General features: G+C 40.0%; 5 protein-coding genes and 1 long non-coding RNA gene across 10 annotated transcripts in view; 4 read left to right on the top strand and 2 right to left on the bottom strand.

Moving 5' to 3' along the window:
- Window positions 1–65: 65 nt before the first annotated feature.
- Window positions 66–7459, bottom strand: LOC148396120 (pyruvate kinase PKM-like). Its single transcript, XM_088379548.1, has 11 exons — window positions 7310–7459; window positions 5877–6049; window positions 5701–5792; window positions 3792–3923; window positions 3511–3697; window positions 2585–2855; window positions 2343–2493; window positions 2125–2277; window positions 1829–1995; window positions 583–764; window positions 66–487 (listed from the first exon to the last, which is right to left on the bottom strand). The coding sequence occupies exons 2-11, from the start codon at window positions 6019–6021 to the stop codon at window positions 381–383; spliced, it is 1587 nt and encodes a 528-aa protein (XP_088235674.1). The 5' UTR covers window positions 6022–6049; window positions 7310–7459; the 3' UTR covers window positions 66–380.
- On the top strand, window positions 7334–15581 carry LOC148396121 (protein mono-ADP-ribosyltransferase PARP6-like). Of its 4 annotated transcripts, none has more exons than XM_088379542.1 (26): window positions 7334–7450; window positions 8391–8899; window positions 8985–9042; window positions 9433–9501; window positions 9580–9677; window positions 9765–9825; window positions 10296–10386; window positions 10459–10525; window positions 10590–10739; window positions 10798–10939; window positions 11387–11518; window positions 11654–11749; window positions 11821–11913; window positions 11992–12117; window positions 12201–12266; window positions 12328–12395; window positions 12839–12887; window positions 12989–13101; window positions 13192–13264; window positions 13566–13635; window positions 13719–13798; window positions 13878–13935; window positions 14021–14105; window positions 14184–14304; window positions 15211–15296; window positions 15432–15581. In XM_088379542.1, exons 3-24 carry the CDS (start codon window positions 9040–9042, stop codon window positions 14278–14280), a joined length of 1887 nt encoding a protein of 628 aa, XP_088235668.1. In that variant the 5' UTR covers window positions 7334–7450; window positions 8391–8899; window positions 8985–9039; the 3' UTR covers window positions 14281–14304; window positions 15211–15296; window positions 15432–15581. The 4 variants fall into 4 exon arrangements, with proteins under 4 accessions (XP_088235668.1, XP_088235669.1, XP_088235670.1 ...); XM_088379543.1 differs by having other exon boundaries at window positions 7345–7571; window positions 8463–8899; XM_088379544.1 differs by having other exon boundaries at window positions 7346–7571; window positions 9583–9677.
- Window positions 14394–20527, bottom strand: LOC148396122 (uncharacterized). The gene is made up of 3 exons (XR_015859167.1): window positions 20248–20527; window positions 19672–19755; window positions 14394–15274 (listed from the first exon to the last, which is right to left on the bottom strand). It is a non-coding gene; the product is annotated as an uncharacterized LOC148396122 (long non-coding RNA).
- Window positions 15318–16651, top strand: LOC148396123 (ribonuclease P protein subunit p25-like protein). The gene has a single exon (XM_088379560.1). The coding sequence runs from the start codon at window positions 15324–15326 to the stop codon at window positions 15966–15968; it is 645 nt and encodes a 214-aa protein (XP_088235686.1). The 5' UTR covers window positions 15318–15323; the 3' UTR covers window positions 15969–16651.
- On the top strand, window positions 16860–18880 carry cox5aa (cytochrome c oxidase subunit 5Aa). The gene is made up of 5 exons (XM_088379561.1): window positions 16860–17035; window positions 17674–17790; window positions 18344–18465; window positions 18545–18658; window positions 18739–18880. The coding sequence occupies exons 1-4, from the start codon at window positions 16963–16965 to the stop codon at window positions 18656–18658; spliced, it is 426 nt and encodes a 141-aa protein (XP_088235687.1). The 5' UTR covers window positions 16860–16962; the 3' UTR covers window positions 18739–18880.
- Window positions 19973–23428, top strand: part of LOC148396125 (AT-rich interactive domain-containing protein 3B-like) — a 9994-nt gene continuing 6538 nt past the window's right edge. Inside the window, exons 1-2 of one of the 2 annotated variants that reach the window (XM_088379547.1) lie at window positions 19973–20446; window positions 21677–22273. In XM_088379547.1, coding sequence (XP_088235673.1) covers window positions 20420–20446; window positions 21677–22273 — 624 coding nt within the window. In that variant the 5' untranslated portion in view covers window positions 19973–20419. The remainder of the gene's footprint in view (window positions 20447–21676; window positions 22274–23428) is intronic. The other variant, XM_088379546.1, reaches the window with a different exon arrangement.

The following is a 23428-nucleotide window of genomic DNA, read 5'->3' on the forward strand; positions in this document are numbered from 1 at the left end:
GAAGCATTTTTTTTTTAAATACGATCATAGGCATGCTCAACTTCATATGAAAAGAGAAACAAAAATCAAAATTTCTTTTTATTGGATGTCATGATAATACTTGGTCACTACACTGTATATATATATTTTTTTTTCCAAAGACAATTACCGTACTCCTCTGAGTTTTAGTGCAAATTGGACATTAATAAGACAATGATAAATTAAGTCACTATTAGCTGTTACGGCGATCGAGTTATAAAATATGACAAGAGTGTCATCAGCACAATTTAGATACTTGAGTTAGTATGTGAACTTTTTGAGTGAGTGGTCTGCGTTCATGTAAAGGAAGGTTACATGTGAGGAGCACGAAGGGGCGGGTAAATATTGTCCTTAAGTGGAGCTCAAGGCACAAGGACCACCCTCATGGTGTTGGTGTAACCGGAACCTGGACGCCAGCCGGTCACGACAAGGGCTACGTCACCGCTCTTGAAGAAATTTTGGTGTTTGCCTGTACAGGTAACAACATACAGATTTTATTAGCAAAACATTTACGGCGCTTTTCTTTTAACATTTCACTGCAGCTTCTCCTTGTTCGTCACTCACCAACTTCCAGGGCATAGTTGACACGCTGGTCGACGTCCTCGGCCCAGACGTCGTTGGCGGGTTTGGTGTAGAGCACCGGGTAGATACCGCGGTAGAGGTGAGCCTGGCGGGCCGCCTGGCCGCAGCGGGTCACGGCGATGATGGGAGCGCGGGGCCTGTACCTGGACAGCATGTGAGCAGACCTGCAGGAGCACAAACCAAGTAAGATTTCCCCAAAAATATTTGACAGAAATGTGGTTACAAAATATTGTTGCTGTCAGAAGTAAAAGTTATTTTATTTCATTCATTACAAAAGATGAATGTGTTTTAAGAATAGATTTACCTTCAACTCAATTCAACTAAAATTGCATTATTACATCACATTGCCATTACCAAGAACAGTAATACGTCTTTGAACAGTATTCATCATATTTGTTCATATTTGCAAATATTTAAATTTGTAAAAGACAATTAAATGCTGCATTCCAGCACCTTTAACTATTTTTTGAAAATTATTAATTATTATTTAATTTTAACTATATCTTCTCTGAATAAAACCTCCAAGTTGTTTTTGATGGACACTTTGGCCTACTCTGCTAATATATTTTAAAGTCGGTTATATGGTGGTACTTGAAGCGACAAGAGACGGCTTTATTTTATTTTGACTGACAATATTTGTTGTTTCCAAATACTGAATGTACAGTAGCTAAAGGAAATTCAACATCCCTCATTAAGTTTGACTAGATTTCCAAGTTGACGAGTAATCAAAGTACGTATTTTCTCTGTCACTCTCCTAAAAGTGAGATGCTATTTGTCGGTCAGCATTTCATCACTGGCCAGGAAGTGGACAGTCGGGAGGTATTTGGGGCTTTTTGAGGCACGCTGACATCTGGGAACAACCTGCTGACATCAGTGAGGCTGAATCCAATTGAAAAGTTGCAAGACGAAACAATGAAGTAAAAAAAGCAAGAAAGCTTTGCCGAGATCACAACACGATAAATCAGAACCTCCAGTAGATCTCCAACTGCAGTAAAAAATGCTGATCTGTGATGTTCTATCAATCCTAAGCGCTTTCCTACTCTTAAAAACACAGCTGCTTGAATCACATGCTTTTTAGAGGTTGAACTCCCTCGTGAGAGGAATGAACAGGGAGTTAAAATTATCATGTAAAATGTCAGGGTTCAACTCCCAAAAGGTCAGAAGTGGCTCACTTCACTCAAGCCAGGGGGGGATTTACTGTGGAGGCACGGCGTGGCGGGATTCTGACCTGCCGGTTTTGGTGAGCACGATGATGGCGCTGGCGCAGCACTTGAAGGATGCCTCCACTGTACCGATGGCGATGGTTTCCGTGGGGTCGCGGGTCAAGTGGGAGGTGCGACGCAGCTCCTCAAACATCTGCCTGTGGAACATGGCAGCCTCGGCTTCACGGGCGATCTGAACATAATAAAAACGTGGTTGCATTCCCTTAGGTCCATGAAATTTCAAATCCTTCTACTAAATATTGAAAGGAGGCACTTTTATGGTCCATCCCTGAAACCAAATAGACTTCAGATGTCCACTCACCATATGTTGTGTGCGCACCGCCTCCAGAGGGTAATCCCCCTTAGCCGTCTCCCCGCTAAGCATGATGCAGTCGTTGCCATCCAGCACGGCGTTGGCGACGTCGCTGGCCTCGGCACGGGTGGGACGAGGCTTCTTGGTCATGCTCTCCAGCATCTGAATGTGGCAACCACAAAATGATGATGTCGCAACCCCAACATCACTGCAACGATGCGGCATACCTGCGTGGCGCAGACAATGGGCTTGCCCAGCCTGTTGCACCTGCCGGTCATCATCTTCTGGGCGATGAACACCTTCTCCGTTGGGATTTCAATACCCAGATCTCCACGGGCTACCATGATGCCGTCGCTAGCCTCCAGGATCTCATCAAATCTGCGACGAAGGGAATTGAAATTATTAAGGGCAATCGTGACAACTACCAGCGGCTCCATCTTTCATCACTAAAACGTAAATATCAAGTTACCTGCGCACTCCCTCGTGGTTCTCCAGTTTGCTGATGATCTTGATGTCCTTGCCCTTCTCACCCAGAGCTTTCCTGACAGCGTGAACGTCAGCAGCCTTGCGGATGAAGGAAGCGAACACCATGTCGACACCCTGCTCCACGCCAAACTTCAGGTCATCAAGGTCCTTCTCGGACAGAGCAGGGAGATCGACGGCAGCGCCGGGTAGGTTGACGCCTTTCTTGCTGCCCAACATGCCACCGTTTTCGATCTCACACATCAGGTAGTCGTGACCTTCGAGGGGAAAATTCACTTAGTCATTCTGAGTTTATGTTGCATTATTTACATCTTTTGTTATGGCGTGTCATCTATGAATGCTCAAAACACATTTTGAAATAGTGACGGGTAGAAACTAAGTGCTGATATCTGTTTTCCAAAGCAGGGAGTAAAAAAGACTTTACTCAAGCACAAATACGTGAGGAATCTACTTGACTCCAATAACTAAGTATTAATACTTGGTTACTTCTGACCTCTCCTGTTAGCTTAATAAGAAACTCAGTCCCTCAAACTAGTCTTTGGTTTTACCAAGGTTATTATAGTACACCAACAAAATAAGCCAAAATTGAAATTAGTTCTCGGAATAAAACAAAATTGTGCTTTAAAAACCGTAACTAACTAAAACTGAAAATTTTAAAGTCATAGAGCGAACAAAACTATGATTTTAGTGAAAATGTCCTTTGGTTTTGTGTTTGTCAATTAATTTCTTCAATTAATTCAAATAATCTATAAATAAATAAATAAAAATTGTTATTAAAACTAATCAACACAGAACTGAGATGAAGCTTTTTGAAAAATAAAAACTAACCGTGCTTAAAACCTAAATAAAATAACTGGTTTTAAAAGAGAACTAAAGACAAAATAAAATAAAAGTTGGAACCCTAGCTCTTACCGATGTCTTTGACCTTGAGGGAAATCAACCCATCATCGACGTAGATGTGGCTTCCGCTCTGGACGACCCTGGTGATGTTTTTGTAGTCGAGCCACAGTGTCTTCTCATCGCATTTCTCCTTGTAACTGTCATCAAGAGTCAGCTTGATGGTGTCACCTTTCTTCAGCTCAACCTCAGCGGTGCCACTCTGAGCAACAAGAACAAAAGCATGTTGATGACCTTCATTCTCTTCTCCTTTGAGTCACTAAGGTTGTGATGAATACTTAGCAAGAAGAACTTACACCCTTGATGAGCCCTGTCCTGATTTCTGGTCCCTTGGTGTCCAAAGCGATGGCCACTGGCCTGTAGCTGAGCGAGCCTGCTCCAAAGCTCTCAGTTGCTTCGCGGACATTCTTGATGGTCTCAGCATGGTACTATTGCGCAAATTTAAAAACAAGGAAGAACAAAATGAGATCTGACCTTAAAAAGTGCAGTAGAACTTGATGTGGTGGGAAATAGAATATGATGATGTAAATGGAAGTTATTGCAGTGTAGGAAAATGGTCCTTGTATCTATGTCATGGTTGCTCGGTACAATACAGTTCAAGCTAGCTACACACATACAAGGCTAACTTTCTGTACAGTACGGTTCAAGTTAGCTACACACGTACCAGGCTAACTTCGAGCATTTTTGGTGCAATACGGTTTTAGCTAGCTACACACATACAAGGTTAACTTTGAGCATTTTGCATATTTTTTGAGTCAGCAAAAGCCCAATTTTCCAATGTTTTTGAAATAATAAATTGTCAACCAGTGGGTAAATTGTATTTACACTAAGATAGCAATACATTAGTGTCTAATACTGTATGTGAACAGAGTCTCAATAGGTACGGGCAGTGTGTTGCTTTCTTATTCCAAGCTGCAAAGAGGTGTAAATCCTGAACGACAACTGCAACACCAATTTTAGCTTGTGACGCAGTTCGCTGTCCCAAAACAGCTGCTTGAGGTGTTAGCAGAATATTTCCTCACTGTTTGTGTACACTTGGATGCTCAGCATGCATCAACATATTTAAAAACTGTTTTCCGAAGAACCTATTGTTTTGTTTTAAATGTTAATGATCTACCATATGAGGAGTATAGTTGGACAAGATGTTCTCAATGTATGTTGAAAGTACTCGCAAGAGGAGCAACGAACACAACACTGAGTCCACACATGCCTCCATGTAAACTCTCTGCGTCTCAAACTATTAATAGCTGCACTGGCAAGTGACCACGCAGAGGTCAATTTCATTTTGTCGTTCCCAAAACAATTTGTGCTTCTAGTTTACTTTCATGATTCTGCAAATAAAAACACATATTGTACACTGACAAGCCATAAAATTAGGAACACCTGTGAGGATAAACAAATACCTTTACACTTGTTGACAATTGTAATATCTGTAATTTTCCATTTTAGTGCGACCTTGTTCCTCTCTCTCGCTCTGATATTGTGTTATTAATTTGTGTCACTCAATCTCAAAAGTTCTTGTTCTAGCTCTCATCTACTAAAGGCTAACCCTTGACAAGCTGCAAAAACAATTCTTCTTCCACATTACACTCCTACACCGGCAGTCAATCACTGAAAGTCACCTTTCCTTTAACCTTTACTGAGTACCATGTGAAAGTTCTTACTGCGCCGGTCCACTCAGGTGACAGTGAAGGCAAGCAAGTGTATGACCTTTATAAAAGGTGACAGGTCAACGGGGATATTTTCTTTTGCCAACACACAACCCTCTTTGCAACATACATGCCAAATCACTACCACTCAGCTGGAGCACAAGTAACAAGCTCCCATGACAATCATGACACTCTCACTTAATCACGCCCATATGGTGAACATTATGGCGCAACATAATATGTCTCATGTACTGTACATTTATTTGTGGAATACATTCTAAATGCCAGATTAATTTTATCCGGCTGGTATGTGAAGCTGACATTTTGTTTCCATAGGTCATATGCCACAAATTTTGCCTCGCAACAAGTGGCGATGCCAAATTGTCGTGCACCACGCTAGCATAAATAGGACTTTTTTTTTTTTTTAACTATTTCAACGAAATTCTCATGTTTCTATGTTGTTACCAAGTTACTCGTCAATGCTTTTACCATGAGTGACAAGACTTATCGTACAAATTCCTATGTCACCATCACCGAGGTCACCCAGTGCACTCACTTCATGTGTGCCATGCGAGAAGTTCATTCTTGCAATGTTCATCCCGGACTTGATCATCTCCTTGGCCATGGCCACAGACCGAGAGGCAGGCCCTGCATGAGAACATTTTACAAAAAATACAAATATAGTCAGTCAAACAGACTTTCATTGACTTTTTATGTGTGTGTATTTCTGACCAATTGTGCAGATGATGCCGGTGTTACGAGACACGGCAGGCTCCGAGTCGATGTCCAGCAGGCACATGTGCTCGATGAACGTGTCGGCCATAGCGGCGTGCAGCTGCTGGCTGTGCATGATGGAGGATTCCTTAGACTTCGACATGATTGGACACGTGCCTTCGGGATTATGCCTGCGGAAAGAGGTTAGAAGACATGATTGATTTACCTTCGATAACGGCAACATGCATTCATTCATTCATGTGAGTTCAATTGTTGATTTGATAAAAAGCAATGGTTTTTGACATTGCTAAATAAACGCAGGTACATTTTTTTGCACCATATTCTTAGGATTTTACATTATTATCTGATTGGTTGAGATAAATACCCTTTATTGTGATGTAAGTTTAAATTTGAGTCATTAAATATAGGTCCTGACATAATGATGCTAGTCAGTAATGTGCAAGAAAATTTAATATTGTGAAAATAGTAAGTACAGTAATAGCTAAAAAAAAAAAAAAAAAAAAAAAAAGGACATGGATGGCAGAGGTGGACCGATGCCCAGTGAGGTTTTCGTGCGAGCTGATCAAACAGCCCATGTGCATAAAGCAACAAGAACAGCAAAGTGCTCGGCTGGCTCCACTCTACACATTCCAATGGGAGTTCATGTGGAGAAGACAAGCAGGTCGCTTTTGACACAAGGTTGAATCACACTCACAAACAGGACTGTGCCTGTTGTGAAGCGAGACTTTACGACTCGTGCTGTACAGTGGACGCTTGACGACCAAGTGTCGGTGAGTCAGTTTGGAAACACCGAGCGTGCAGGGACACCGATCTCACCGCCAGCACTGACCGAAAATAACCACCTGGGAGTATTTCTGGACAGTGGATGCATGCTATGACTGTGTTTTCCTTTTCATAGCACACATTTGATATTATGTAATCACAGAAAAGTCACTGCGCAAAAGTCTTATGCTAAAATTAGATTTGTTGTTCATATATCATCAAATCAGAAGAAAATATTAAAGGCTGAAGGAGTGTTGAAAAACTTCATTTATTTCTGTGGTTAATTTCAAATTATACTGATTTAATATACAGTTTAATTATGAAACTTATTTACATTTACAGCTAACCAATTAATTCACCAGCTAGTGAAAATGAATATAGAAATAATTACAATCATTTTTAATTCAAAGTGTTTTATGTGTTAAAGTTAAAGGCGCTAATTAAAACGTCCTAAGATTTTTTTACATAGTTAAAATGAACGAATGAATGAATTTAACTTATCAACTAATTAAGTATTGAGTACTATATAAGTCCTGAAATGTAGACTGTAGGAGAAAAATAGTCAACTGTGTAGCTAAATTAAAACAAGGGGATTTTTTTTTTTTTTTTTTGTAGACTATTACCAAAAAATTTCTCATAACACACACACAATTTGTATGTGCACTCACCTTTGGGATGAACTTTGCAGGGAACCAAAGCGCCGCTCGGTTCCCCGCGGCGGCTGCTTTTTATGCTCCTTGGTTGACCGGAACTACTTTGCTGTGACCAAGGGAATGCAGTGCGATACGGAGGCGGTGGTCGTCTGGTTGGTAAGAAATCACTCCGCCACTACGAGTAGACACCTTTCAAAGGGCAAAAGTTGTCACTTGACGCTGGCGAGTCAATTGCATCAAAATATAGTAGTTGGCTTCAATAACTACATTGCGGGAGGTAGGGTGACGATTAACAATTTTTATGCAATGATTTTCTACCCACTAAAATCATACAGAAGGAGTATTTTCATTAAATTCAATTTCAAATGTCCCAAATGGTAACATTTTAAATTTCATTGATTTTTTGGACAAATGTATGTTTATTTTGCTATCAACATATAGATCAACATATTGTTAACCATTCCTCAACAAGCTATTATTTTTTATCCGCGAAATTATTATTCTGATTCATTTATACTGTATGTAATCAGCATGGAAAAATTATTTTCTGTCCAGAATACAAACTGAAGCTACATCAAATTACTTCTCGCAACAACAGTGTCCTCTTGTGGATGATCAGTGAAAGTGGACACATTTTTTTAATATATATATATATATATATATATATATATATATATATATATATATATATATATATATATATATATATATATATATATATATATATATATATATAAGCTAATTCTTTTGTGTGTACATCAATACGTTGCAATTCAGGAATATTTGAAATCCTCAATATGTGCTTAAATTCTTGCGCAAACATCCTGTAATTGTAACGTTTTTTTAGAGATCAATTATTAGACTTTTAATTTGATTTGAATTTAGAACACAAAATTAGTTGCTGGAAATGGGCCTTCATTTTTTTAAAGGACATTTCTGTCATCACAGTTTGTCCAAAATGTATCTCACTTTTATCTTTTTTTCCATAACATTATTTTACTCCTATTTCAATTACGCCAATAAACAATTCAGAGGAATTAATGAGCATGGAAAAAAAAGCACACCACTACCAAACACTCTCTTAAATGGATTACAGAATGCTGAGAAAAGCACTTAATGAGAGTGCACATATGTATGAACGCCTTACAAGTGTGTAATCTGTGACCAGACTGTGGAGCAGCAGGCGTCTACTCACAGGGGTTAACTGCTGATTAAGGTCAGTCTGGAGATGGACACACTCAGACGAGGAAAAAAAAAATTAAAATGTGCCAATTTGTCCTAAAGCCCATCATGGTACTCAACTTTTAGTGGAGAAAATGTGATTAATGTTGTAATGTTTGACAGGAGAGAAAACATTGCCGGTTTCAGATTATGGAGATCACCAGGTCAATGAATGGCGGCAGCTAATTGAGTCCACGACGCAATATGTGTGACATCCTGCTGTTCGGATTGCTAGGAGGACAGCTAAAGTCGCATTACCAAGCGAGCCATCAAACTGGGAGCATGTTTTTGTTTTGTTTCTCTATTTTTACTAGTAGATCTCTGGATATAATCTTTTTCATCAAGTCACAAATGTGTATGCTCCCCATGTCTCTGTGAAAAGAGGTAAGTGGTGACATCATGAATATCAAATTACATATCGAGAACCGTGTGTAAAATGTCAATCTCAGTTTTTCTTTCCTTTCCTTAGCCACAGACCAGTATAGATTATCCACTTTTGTTGATGAAGTGCAATATTGCTGCACATGGTGAGTCCAGATGAGTTATTTGTACTCTTTTATATAAGAAAAAACAAACAAACTAGTATTTAATGAACACATTTAACTACCACCATGCTACACTATATCGATTTGAGAGCCCGGCCCAAGAATCTGCCTTTCTGATGTGAAAATAATGATGCTTATTGATTGAGATATTGATTCAAGTGGCTGTAATTGCTGTTGTTGGTGTTAAAATAGTGTACAATATACTCTCTCTCTCTCTCTCTCTCTCTCTCTCTCTCTCTCTCTCTCTCTCTCTCTCTCTCTCTCTCTCTCTCTCTCTCTCTCTTTCTCTCTCTAAATATTTAAATGTACCACGCCGAGTATGCATAATCAATATAGAAAATTAATGAATGGATCGATTGCTTTCCTGTTCAGGAAGCTGAGTGGCAGCAGTGGAGTGAAAGTGAGGAAGATTTTGCCTCAGAGGAAGAAGAGACAGCATATGTAAACATTCATTAAGCAATTTGTTGGTAGCGGCTGTCTCATACATTGAAATAACACAGGCACTTGTACTTGTCCCAGCAGGGGAGCTGTATCATTGAGCCCAGCTGCCATCCCCGACTGGATGGAGACATCGAGACAGTCAGGAGTCTGTATTCTTATAATTCCGTCACTATCGGGTAAACACTGAAACCATCAGTCATGTGGAAAGAGCATTAATTTTTCCTGTGTGTTTTTAAACCTTGCCTACATTCTGCACATTTCAGGGAATATCAATCAATCGACGAAGTGGATGTTGATCTGAACATTAACGCCAACATTTTGAATGTAAGTTAAAAAAAGACCAATTTTAAAAAACAACCAAAAAAAAAAAAAATATATATATATATATATATATATATATATATATATATATATATATATATATATATCTTTGCAACATACATGCCAAACCACTGCCACTCAGATGGAGTACAAGTAACAAGATCCCATGACAATCATGATGCTCTCACTCAATCACTCCCATATGGTGAACATTACAGTATTATGGCGCAACATAATATTACTTATGTACTGTACATACATTTGTGGAATACATTCCTAGTGTTAGTTTAATTTAATCCGGTTGGTCAGGATATATTTATATTTTATGTGTATATATATATATATATATATTTGTTAAAGAAACAAAATGATTTAAAAAATATATAAAAATAACATATAAAAAATAAAATATATAGAAATTTCATCCACCTGTGCTGTGAACCACATACATTGTTTGCTCTTGGTGTACGCAGGAGGACGTGGCTAAGGCCTGGAGAGTTCATACATCAGAGCCAATTATTGTTCGCCTGCACTTGTCTCTATCTCAGTATCTTGATGGACCAGGTGAGACTCTACCCTGCAAACAGTATGACATCAGCATTCTCCATGATGATGATACATGACTCCTCACTGTAGAACCAACTGTTGAAGTCTTTCAGCCATCTAAGAGACATCATTTTAATCTTGGAAAACAACTGCAAAGGTAGCACCATCGGCCAATGTTCATATTTTGTCTGAAATATTAACCTTTTAATATTTTTGGACAGTATTTTAGCAGTTTTCATCTCCCGAGAGTGGAACCATCTGACTAATGAGAACATTACAGTGAGACAGAAGAAAAGGCACAGCTGGTTCAGACCTGGTGGAACCATGAAGAAATTTCGTGCAAGACTCAGCATTTGGCTGCCACTGTCCAAGTATGCAAAGTATCTGATGTCGCTGTGACAGGCTTTCCTGATCAACTCTCCGTTTTAGATCAAACACACTGCAAGACCGCAGCCTGAGGGGAAGAATTTTTTTGCCCGCCATGAGACGGAATCATTTTGCCAATCACACAATGTCCTACAACATCAAGAATCCACCGGGAGAACTCTTCACTTACACACCCAGTGGAAAGGTCAGCTATGCCACTTGAGATATTCAAGCAAGGTCAGATGATGGCTAAAAATATATACAAAGTATATACGTATGTGTACTGCATATTGAATTAAGCCGATTGTCAATGACATCATTTGCGTTTGACTTTATACACCAGGGTCATTGGCAGAGTTAAAAGTCTAAAATGCTTCAATAAACGCTGATAAAGATGGATTGTATGTATGTTCCCCATGGGGATGGGTGGAAATGTGTTAAAATAATTCAAAGAAAAATATGAAAATAACCAAAAGACAATAGCTGACATGGCACCTCGGGGGGATGCAGAGCCCCGTGGACCCCCCTCTAGCTCCGCCAATGGGCAGGTGTGAATGTAATGGCAGGTGCACAAAAAAAAGATGAGGAATAAATGAAAAAGGTTTTAGCAAAGTATTCAAAACTGATTCCCTTTCCTGGACTTCTTCCACAGAGGGTTGCCGTGTCAGGAGTGAAGTCATCAGCTCAGCTCAGCACTAAGCAGCTGATAGAGTTGCTGTTCTTCTCTCAGGCCATAGGGCACTGCAAGACGAGCCCGACTCTACAACATGGCTTCTTGGTGCAGGTAAGCAAATTAAAATATGAGGGAAAGGCAATAGCAATTTCCAAGTTACAACTGGCAGGAATTATTCTGAAGGAAATTCGATTCGAAGGCACATGCAAATAAATGAAACCTGATTCTGCTTTGCTGTGCTCACAGGTCATGAGGTACGCAGAGCAAAGAATCTCCACGTTGAATGAATACTGCGTGATTTGTGACGAGCGACACGTTTTTCAGAATGGCCCCCTGTTGAAGGTAAAAAATTTGCAAACTTATAAAACTGCACTGAAACGGAATACTAAGAGCTCTATCTGGTGATTCGCTAGCCTGCCGTTTGCGCCAGGGAACTGTGCGTCTTTTCTTTTCACGCCATGGGGGCCATGTCAGGAGCCACAGAGGAGACGGCCACCGGTGCTGAGGTCAATGACGCACCACTTAATTTTGTTTTTTTTGCATAAAGTTGCGTCAATACCATTTGTAAGATTTTCGTCCCACAGGTGATCGACTTGCTGGTGGCGATGTGCAGGTCAGCTCTGCAGTCGTCTCGCAAAAGCATCATATTTGAACCGTACCCATCTGTGGTTGATCCAAAGAACCCCAAAATGTTGGCCTTTAGTCCTAAGGTATTATCTATCAGAACTCAGCTCATATTATTGACAACTTAGGGTTTGAAGATTCACTGAAGTTTCTTTTTGTCTCTCCACAGAGAAAGAGTTATGAAAGGCTGGAAAAAGCCCTAGACAGTGTCCTGCTAATTCGGAGCATGGCACAGGTAAATGATACCTGTCAATACTTTTTTGATTTACCTTGACATGGTTATCATTGTCACGCAGGGCTCGTATTCTGAAATAAAAAGGCAGATGGACAAGACAGACCCTCTCGCCATTCCTTTATTGCAATGGTAAGATTCAAAGTATATTCAACATTTTATTATGCTCACCTAAAAAAAAATCTTTTGAAATTTAAACATGTGAAAAACTTGATGTAGGCAAATCTCACCGTGAAGCAGAAGAAAAATAATAATAAAAATAAATTAATAATAATAATAATAATAATAATAAATCAACTCGCTAAAATATTTGATCATTTGAGCAGGACTTGGCGCTGTCATTATTGCACCGAATGATATAAAAACAAAAAATTAATTGGAGGGAACTTTTTGCCCGACTGCCGTTTTTGAATTGGCAAACCAAATACCACTACAATACAACAACAAAAAAAACCAAGATCGTCTTAGTGAATCTAATCATGTTGTGTGAGCGTACCTATTGTTGTGGCCGGTCAGATTACGACACATGGCCAACAATCACAATGTCATCTGATTGTTCTTATGTTTGACATCAGGATTTTATCAAGCAACAGATCTCACATTGTCAAGCTTCCAGCCAACAGGGTAGGACAATGCATACATGTAGTGACCACGTTGAAGAAAATAAGTTGTTGAGCTGTGTTGTACTTACGGCATGTCTTTTCTTTGCTAACTGCACTTTATAGCAACTGTCATTTATGCACACGCCTCACCAGTTCCTGCTCATCAGCAGCCCTCCGACCAAAGAAGCTCGCTTTCAAACTGCACGCAAACTCTATGGCAGCACCTTTGCTTTCCAGTGAGAAAAATCTATGGTCGCTCGTACACATTTATGCAACTTAGATCCTGAAATGCTGACTCATAACATTATTATTTTTTCTTTTCCCAGTGGTTCTCACATTGAAAATTGGCATTCTATTTTAAGAAATGGGCTTGTGAATGCCTCCAATACAAAATTACAGGTAAGGAGTGGATGACAATCCTGGAACTCATTAACTTAGACCTCACCTATCTTAAAACAATAAATTGGGGCATTGTGATATCCTACGAATGTTGTAGCCATAATCAGTTTTGCATAGAAATGTCTGTTTCCTGTCATGTTAAATCATTTAGGATTAGTATTGAGAGAAATCAGTCACATGTGATTTTACAGGGGTGTATCCAAAACCATTAGCGCGGGGAACTCAAGAAGCAGTTCTCAGATTTCAAATGTCGTTGACCTCTAAGTCTGACAAGTTACGTACACTTGTTTATTTTCAAAAGATGCATGGAGCTGCGTATGGCAAAGGGATCTATTTAAGCCCAATCTCAAGCATATCTTTTGGATATTCTGGTATGAATTTACATATTTTCTTTTCTTTTTTTTTTTTAATCTAAGTCCTTTAGATTTTTGTAAAGTGTCTCTTTTATGTTCAGACATGGGCAAGGGACAACACCAGATACCCTCTAAGGAAGAACTCCTGAAGAAGTATAACCACATAAACATAATCCAACAAGTAATTTTTTTCAAGTATTATGTGTATCTTCATAGATGTCCATTCTGTTATTTCACGTTATATTTTCTCTTTGTTATAGGATCTTCCTTGCAGGTTTCTTCAAAGCAGCAACTTAAACTGCGTTGCACTTTGTGAAGGTACATATGAGCAAGACTATTTTTTTTTTTTATTTGGTAATACTTGCATATAGTAAAATTGATTTGTTTTTGGCTCTCTTCACAGTCATAACATCAAATGAGCTCAAAAAGCACGGGAACATCTGGATGTGTCCCATTCCCGACCACGTGTGCACACGTTTCCTGTTTGTGTAAGAACAACCTGACACGAGTCTTGAGTCCAGATTGACTGTTTGGTTCAACAACACACATGACTTTCTGTCTCTCAGGTATGAAAACGGTTGCGTGGGGGATGTCCACATCAATACTCAGGAAGAAGCCATCCAGAACCAAATTTTAGAAGTCATTGCAACTAAGCCCAGCTGAAAAAATATACATTCCACATATGCTGTAAAGATCTTTAAAATTCCCATTTTTGATAAAATGACAAATGTGTGTTTTTATTGTTTTTATGTATTAAGAGAAATTACAAGGCAACATAATAAGACAATATTCAAGATGCTTTTATTGGCCCAAAAGACACAAAGGAAATCATAAAGCCTGTGCTCATTGTTCATATCAGCAAATAACAGGAGATGCGTTCCATCCCGTGAGGCAGAAAGGCAAAATTATAACACTATTGTGCTTCCATATGAGCCCCACAGCTGCCTCCCCAATGTACCCTCGCCAGCATTGTTGGCACCTGAGGACAAACCTGTTTTTGTTGCTTTTACACACCTCCACAAAATGGTAGCTGCTCCGAGGTTTAAATGTTCTTATTGATTTACAAGACGTCTGGCGTTTTCTGGGTCAGCCCAGCGGGCAACTTGACAGACTAAAAGGAAGGCAAAATATCCCTGGTAGCCCAAAGGAAGACTTTTTTTTTAAATACCATATGGTGTCAATAGAATAAATGACACGAAAAGCCATTAAAGATAAAACCCACACTAATTCAAGAAATTTAGAAAATTTAAATGTTAGGAAAAAAAAATAATCATTTGAGTTCAAACAATTTGAGTGCGTCAGCACATCTCATTAAATCATGTGTAATTTCACTGCTGAATTAAAGCAACCACATTGATGCTTGAGGCTCTCACAAAAGTTGCTGGTCAACTCAATTAATAACATAAATGACTGAATTCAATGAGGCAAAATGTTGCATGTGCCTTTAAGAGCTTTTTGTGCCACTCAACCGTCAGAGCCTCATGTGTGTTTGTGGGCATCAGCTGTCCTCGGTGCTGAATCGAGCAAGGGCATCTTTTTCTTCACATCGGAGGGATTCGAAGAAGAAATGTCCTTTTTACTTCTCCTTCACAGTCATCTCAGAATGAAGGGATGCTGAATTGGCAGAAATCGGAGGATGGACTTCTGAAGAACTCTTCTGGAAAACGTTATTCAAAGCTGTAAGCTCCGAGACGTAATTCCTTCGAATGTTTGACAGTTTTTTAAGGATGACTGAAGTCATACATCAGAAGATGCGTTCAAGTGCTTCACTCAACCCAGCCATTCAATCTTTGCCTCCTTCACTCTGTCCAAAGAACTTCAGGAGAATCAGACGCACAGAAGACAGCGGTCCCTATCCCATTCCTGGACTCAACGCAGACTTTCTCCACATGCGAGTAAGAGAAGGAAGCAAACTCCGCAATTTGCTGCGGTTCGCAACAGCTCGCATGCAAGGCGAGGCTCGAGACAGCCACGGGCGGTCACCGAGACAGGTGGTCTTCACTGGTTCGGATAGAGGGGTCACCAAGACTATCACCTGTGTGGAGATCTTTAAACGGAAAGTGGAAGGACTCCACCAGGTGTCCAAACTCTACTACAAGACCGTGGATGAAGTTTGGGAAGCGTCGCAACAGGGAGCGCCGGGGATAACCGTGCAGAGGACAGTCCCGGCAATTTGTATCCTGCTCTCCAAAGACCCTCTGAATCCCCAGGAGCCTGGATACCAGCCTCCCCAGTCAGCCAGCGTTCCCTCAGAGGGTATAGGGATGTACACAGCCATGCTCAGGCCGCCGCAATGCTCCATGGCAGCTAAGAAACTCTGCCTGGAGGACTGGAGCAAATGTGCTCCATGAATTGAGCTAGATTTCTATGTTGGAGGTTCATTTGTTGAAATACTGTATGTCCACATTTATATGTGTTCTACTGGGATAACTCAATTTTCCTCACAACATGCCAGCAAGATTGTTTCGCATATACACATAAGCAGTAAGAAGTGCAATAGACATGAGTGAGCGAGAGCATTCAAATCAATTGTGGAGATTTTGTGTTTTAACTTTAACAATAAAAATGGCCTTAAATAAAAAGTAATTTAATTCATCAGTGTTTATAAATTGATTCAGGGCCCTGGAAAATTTTGTGGGTATGGTATTTTCATTGTGCTACGTCAAAAGAAATATGGTATGTACAGTAGAAATAAATGTTTTCTTGCAGTTAAAGTGGAGTTTGCTGTTTTAAAATGGCTAGCAAAATTTGAATGCAGCCTCACTTAACTCATCCGTCCCTCACTTTAGTTTCTGTATGCAACATGCACGGTAAACAAACCAAGGTTAACCATTCTTTCTAAGATGGTAGCATGATGCATTCGTAATGAAGTGTTAAAGTAACACAATGTTATCAGTTTAAAGTTTTATTTCTTGGAATGTTAATTAATCAAGAAAAAAGGTGATCAAATTACATGGATGTGCCTGCAAGTGTGATTGACACCCCATTTGTCATGCTATTTGTCCTTGGTTGTTTTGTTCTGGCGCAATGTGGTTTCTTAAAAATCATACTAGGTGTTCAAGATGGAGCCAAAGAGATGTTTTTTCATAATTTTACTAATGTCAGGTCAGATAAACAGTTTTACAAATATTACAAAAATGTTGTTGTTTTTTCTTTTTTGTTAACTACAGACTCCTCATACAGGTAAATCTGTATGTCAGCATAGGAGTATTTCTAGGTCAATTTAAAAAAATCGCACATGCGCACAGGAGTGGATGACGTCACAGCCCTGGTCAGCGGCGTTGTCAGAGGTTTCTGCTGCCATTCAAAACTGACCGGTCGGTTGCAGCTTGGCTGTCCTGCATCATGTTCAGAGCAGCCGTCCGATTGTCTTTCTCCGGTGTTCGGAGTTTGACACGTACAAAACCGGCCTGCCAAGGTATTTCTTACTAATATTTGTTCGACGCGGTTACCTTAGAAGCTAAGGAAGTTGCAGTGACTTATAGCGGACACATCAGGCTACCCTCGCGATTCCGGTGCTAGCTAACGTTAGCTCGCCCAACTATTGCTTCAAATACTGAATTACGCCTACCACTATTTTGCAAGATAAGAGTTTAATCAACTCAAACTACTACCATTCGTTTAACATTTGAGCGTAATGGCATTTTAAGGCCCTTTAGGTGAGCTTTCTTCGGCGCGTGTCCTTGCCGTGACCCAGTTGAAAGTGTCATGCGTGGGGCCTATTGGTAGTGCTGCTAATGCTAACAGTTAGCGCTAACAAAGTCACTTTTCCCACCACCAGGATGTCAAAAATGTTTTTATGACGTTTACGTGTGCTATCGTGTCTCATTGGCTATTGATGAACGTTTTAAATGTGGTTTTAATTTGTTGGCGCGTTGCTCCTCTGACCAGGACACCCTTCGCCATTGAGTGATAAGCTATGATAACACTTATTCTTTATAACAAACTGTAAAATAACAATCTTACTGGTTGTCTTTCATTCGCTGCCGACAGTGTGACCTTCAGTATTACCTATAGTGCATTAAATACAGATTCTGTATCATTGACCCCTGGCAGGTGTCTTGGCCTCAAGGTGCTATTCCCACGGGACACAGGAGACAGATGAGGAGTTTGATGCACGCTGGGTCACCTATTTCAACAAGCCAGACATCGATGCGTGGGAGCTGAGAAAAGGTAAACATTGTCGAATATAATGACGTATCAAGGTAGCTGTGAGTTGTTTGCGTGGATTTTCTCCACCTGCTGTTTTTGCCCATATAGCAAAAACATGCCTTGTAGGTTCATTGAAGACTGTATATTGCCCAACTGGCAGCTAGTCTAGGTTTCTTTCCCTAAAGTCAGCTGGACTTCAGCTCACCTACAACCCTAGTGAGATGAGGAAAAGTGGTATAGAAAAGGGACCTGCTGTGTCAGTTAATGGCGTTTACCGAATGGCACCACATATTTCTGCAGGGAAAACATGAGCTGTCTATTTAAGATGGTGTATTCATGTATTCAAAGGAATGATACACGTGCAAATTTATTTGGCCACAACGTCTATCAAAAGAGGATGGAGTACTAGTAACAAAGATTCTTACCAAGAACTTGAGAATGTTCAGTCCTGCTAGTTTACCCTGCTGCTATCAAATGCAATATTTATCATTTTGTGTCATGTTGAAAAAAAAAAAAAAACATTCTGTCTGCAAATGGAAAAGTTTCTAATGTGTGTGACAATTGTGCGTTTTAGGGATGAATACATTGGTTGGTTACGATCTGGTACCCGAGCCAAAGATTCTCGAGGCAGCGCTGCGAGCTTGTCGAAGGTTAAACGACTTGGCCAGTGCGATCCGAATTCTCGAAGCGGTCAAGGTGAGAGGATACGCTGCCCATCATCATCTGTCTTTATCTAGTTGATTATTAACTGGCTACTACCTGTTACACTTCTCAGGATAAAGCTGGCCCACACAAAGAGATCTACCCGTACCTTCTTCAGGAACTTAGGCCAACATTAGACGAGCTCGGAATTTCAACACCCGAAGAGCTCGGTATCGACAAAGTCTGAGTAAGCTATCTGAGCCCATGTTTTCCTCGTTTTATCACTAGTTGTCAGTTTCCTGCAATGCTGTTTGTTTTGTTTTTCAGATCAAGTGATGGTGGATGTCCTAAGAATGCAGAATCTGTATCTACATGTTTGCCTCATCCGTCTGATATTTAATTTTGCCTTTATTAAGTTCTTTTGCTTGTAAAATATTGATGAATCTAATAAAGGACAATTTATCTGTAACGCTTATTGCAAGATTTTCGGAATACTGTTTTAAAAGAAAAAGTTAATTACGTAAGGAAGCAATACAAAAGAGGCTGCTTTTGTGAAGTTCGGTTTTTGCCACCAGAGGGCAGAATTTTCATGTTATTCAAAAGCCATACGACTGGATCTGTTTTCATTTCACAATGTTCAGCAGCTCAAATAAACGAGTTCAAATGGCACATTGGTTTCACATTGTAATCAATCCAAAACGTGAATTAAAATACCAAAATCACACGACTAATTGATGTGATGGGTTATTATTGGTAGATATTGTCTTAGGGAATACAGTTCTAAACATTGCTGTTAAGCAAAAATAGGAATAAATTAACGTGACCTCTCAAAAGCAACTGCTGAAAAAAAAAACGCTAGCACACCGTCTTGTAACTGGTGATGTGTCTTCAGAATTGTCCAAATTCATTCAAACTCAATTTATAGTGCCTCTTATTAACTCCATGTGAATTTCTGATGTTCCGGAAACTTTTTCTGACATTTCCATAGTAACAGCAAAAGCCATGGTTCGCAGGGAACTTTCACAGCATTTGAGGAATCATGTGCCATTTCATCCCACCTGACATTGTAAAGTTATAACCTCTAAACTCCTCATTGCGGTAATTACAAAAAACAAAAACTATTAAAACAAACTTAGTTCAGAAAAAGACGAAAGGAAATCCCTTAAATATCCAAAATATTACATGCATGATAATGAGGGGTTTAAAGTATTTATATAATAAGACCAAAAATAACACTGAAATGAAATTCATCATACTCACCAGAGATGTTTATTATCAACAGACTTAATGTTTTTAACCAATCACGGGACGGAATAATCTTGACGTCATGGAGGCTGCCTCACCCTGTGAGGATAAAGATGATTGGTTAAAAAAACAGTCCAATTGGAGGCCACCACTACCCATTTTACAAGGCAATTGGCATTACAGATCGACATGGCAGAAAAAAAAATAACATCCACACCCAATTGAAACGAAGAGAAAAGACTTGAGAATAATAATAAATAATCTTTTACTTATTACTGAACAAGTATGTGACTTTAATTTGTAAATGCATTCAGTGCGGTGAATGCCTTGCTTGCAATGCGGTCATAAAGTATGCAATATTCTTGTAAAAGTACAATATACCCCATTGACAGCTGTTCCTTTGAGCCTTACAGCACCTTTAGGTTGCTGTAGGTGTCTGGAAGTAAACCCACTTTTACAAGCAGTGGGCGGACCTCTTTCATTCATTCATTTACACAAGTTGGGGGTGTAAAAAGGGAAGAAGAAAAAAGACAATTCAAGATGTTTGTAGTTTCCAAGCGCTGTGACCACGCAGTTTGTTCATGACCCCACCTCCTGCTCTTCATCGTCCTCCCCTCCTCCTCCTCACGGCTTGTTCTCCTAAAACAAGAAGAGCCCAAGCAACCAAGTCACTTTGGTTCGGAGCCACCTTTCCCGTCCGAAAGGTTCGTGCGATGCTATTCGTTTGCGTTGGGCCCAAGAAGAAGGAACAAGCCGATCGGAGATGATGGATTACTCCAAGGGGCAAATGGTGAGTGTCGACGACCGCTCGGTTCGCGGCTCCCCACTCGTGTTTGCTTACCCCGACAAAGCGCTGTAGGCCACACATCTACTCCTTTACCTCACCCTTGGTTGCATTTAACCTCTTAACCAATAGCGGCACACTTGTCTTAACGATGATCTTTTTTATGCTACCCTTAATTCGCTGCTTTTCTCACACCGAACATTGACAAAAATATCGTGGTAGATTGTTTCCCATTTTTACACAGAACGCAGAAATTGTCGTTTAGAAAGTTTCCTGTCTTGTATTTGTTGTACTTCATGTTGCAGATCAATTGCTTTTTAAACAAACACGTGTTGTATTCCACAATTTGCTGCCTCAATGTGGAAAAGGTTCACTTTAAAATGAACAGGAAATATCTATCTATCTATCTATCTATCTATCTATCTATCTATCTATCTATCTATCTATCTATCTATCTATCTATCTATCTATCTATCTAATGATGAATGATAAACAACAAATGTTTGAATCCACATTAGTTGTGATAGATAAATAAATAAAATGAATTAAACCATTTTAGGTGAATGAACACAAAAATGTGCCACAGCAGCTTATTTTCTTATGCCACCCTGCATCATTCGCAATGAAAAAAATAAATGAATAAATAAAGAAATAAAATCCACAAAAAAAAGCCATAAATTGTTCACGTGAAAATGACGATTGGCTACCTAATTTCTTACCAATACTCATCGGTTTCAGATGTGCAATTTCTTACCCATCTTTTAACATTTGTTGGTTACATTGAAAACGTATTAAATCAATATTTAATATTTAATTTTTATGCTTGGTGGCCTACAGGATCCAGACGAATCTTTGAGTAGCAATCAGAGATATACCTTAAAAGGGAAAATTTATAATTGCATTCTAATCGCTAAAATGTGCATGTAGCTTCTCCTAGACTGGTCCAAACTGTATGCCACACACACTGTGGCATTTTGACCATAGAGAGAAAATAATCTGATGATCCCTCGCAGCTATTCAAGTTAGGCACGCTCAGCAGGTGGCAACGTAACATGGCCGCAGGTGGCTTTCACATCTCACTACACAGCGTAAATGCAATTTTTAGGCTATTATATACGGTATGCTATCATGTATTTATCTTTCTCAGAGAGTTATTTAAGAAAAAGAAAAATGATTTAAATTTACATTTGAATCAAATTCCTTTAAATTGAAGCCATAGCATTGTGTATGTCACAGTCCAGCTTATCTGAGGAGGGCAGCTCCACAAGGTGCCCCCAGTCCAGTCCGGCCGGCCTGAAGCTGGAAGCATTGATGGAGCACCTCCAGAGACAGCAAGAAGCCAAACAGGATATGAACCTTCAAGAGAAACACCTCCTTCAAGCTCAGCTCCTCTTCGCCCAACACGCTGCTGCTGCGAGGACCCAGCCGGGCTCCAGGGCTGACCTATTCAGCAAAGTGGACGGACTCACTCAGCAAGCTGTGAGCAACCATCTAAGCACAGTTCATGCCAGGGAAGAAGAAGAAGACGATGAGGAGGAGGATGGTGAGGATGATGATGACGGTGACTCTGATGAGGAGGAGATGGGGGCTGATGCGGAGGAGAGCGGGCCTCATCAGGAGGTCAAAAAGGCCCGACTGCCGCAGGTTCCCGACCCCCCTTTCAGCACTTACACCGGGCCTCAACCGGCAGCCAGCAAGTCGTCTCCTCCTCCTCCTCCTGTAGCCATAAAACAAGAGCATGAAGAGAAGCAATTGCTGGATCCCGTCGGCCCGACCGCCTTCACGTCGCCCAACGGCTTCACCGATTGGGCCTATGATGAGCCTCTGAAACAAGTAAGCATCTTCTATCTTAAGTTGAACATCTGTAACGACCTCCATGGGAGCTTTGCTTCTGGGGAGAAAAAAAAAAGTTCTTTTGGCAAAACGCCCAGTGTAATAGTTCTCTATTACCACTCACAGCGGAGACCATCAAGTTCATTTATACCTTCCACTCTTGATCAAATGCCACCCGCTTGGCTAATCCCTCTTGGCTGCCATCCAAGCCACTGCACTGTAACTTCACAGCAATGTGTGTATTCATTGACAAGGGCTCACCGCTGGTTTGGTAACTAGATGATTGCCACAATACACGCTAATTGCAGATCAGTAGATCTTCCCACATCACACCAACAAACAAAATGTCACAGACAGGATTGTATGATATATTATTTTTTGGGGTGAACAGATTGAATATTCAATATTAAAATATGTATGGCCATTTCTAGTTGAACATTTCCCTCAAAGTAGACAAAACTTCTATCCTCTATTCAGAGTGAGTAATATCAGTGCTGTACTGATGAACTTAACGTAACTCCTCTCATAAATCACGGCACCAATGTAAATTGAAATAATGATCTTACCTGAAATTACTCATAAATGAAATTTGATCCTATTTGATTAAACACAAAGTTATTTTGTTGTATAAATGTCAATGGATGGATACATGGTCATTTTACCCCCTGCTAATTAGTGAAAGAACATTTAATAGTTCAGTGTAACACCATATACATAGCAAGATCAACAAAATATAATCATTACTCTGGGACAAAATAAATGTATAACCGCTAATGTTTCACGCTATAAACACTGCTGTAGATACCTGTTCTGAATGTCTTCCAATGTGTGTTTTTCTGGTTAACCAAAGCCAATCTAACAATAACACACACACACACACCCCTCCCCCACGGAGGCCCCCACGTCAAAACAATATATTCTGATGAATGAAGTCAAAAGACCGAGGGGCTGCCGGGCAGATGCCTCACAGCATGCAATTGTAAAGTTTACTTACTGTGCAGTTTCAGTGGAGCAGAAGATTTGAGGTGGGGGCTTTGGCGCACTTCCATTATATTTTCGTTTATTTTATTTCCTCATTCAGTTCACTGACTCCCTTGTCTTTATTGTTTTTTTTTGATTCATTACACCCTGAAATAACTCGTTGCCAAGATAGCT

Source organism: Syngnathus floridae, chromosome 6 (assembly GCF_059516105.1).
Source record: "Syngnathus floridae isolate MCC-2025c chromosome 6, RoL_Sflo_1.0, whole genome shotgun sequence".
In the NCBI taxonomy this organism is placed as follows: Eukaryota; Metazoa; Chordata; class Actinopteri; order Syngnathiformes; family Syngnathidae; genus Syngnathus; species Syngnathus floridae.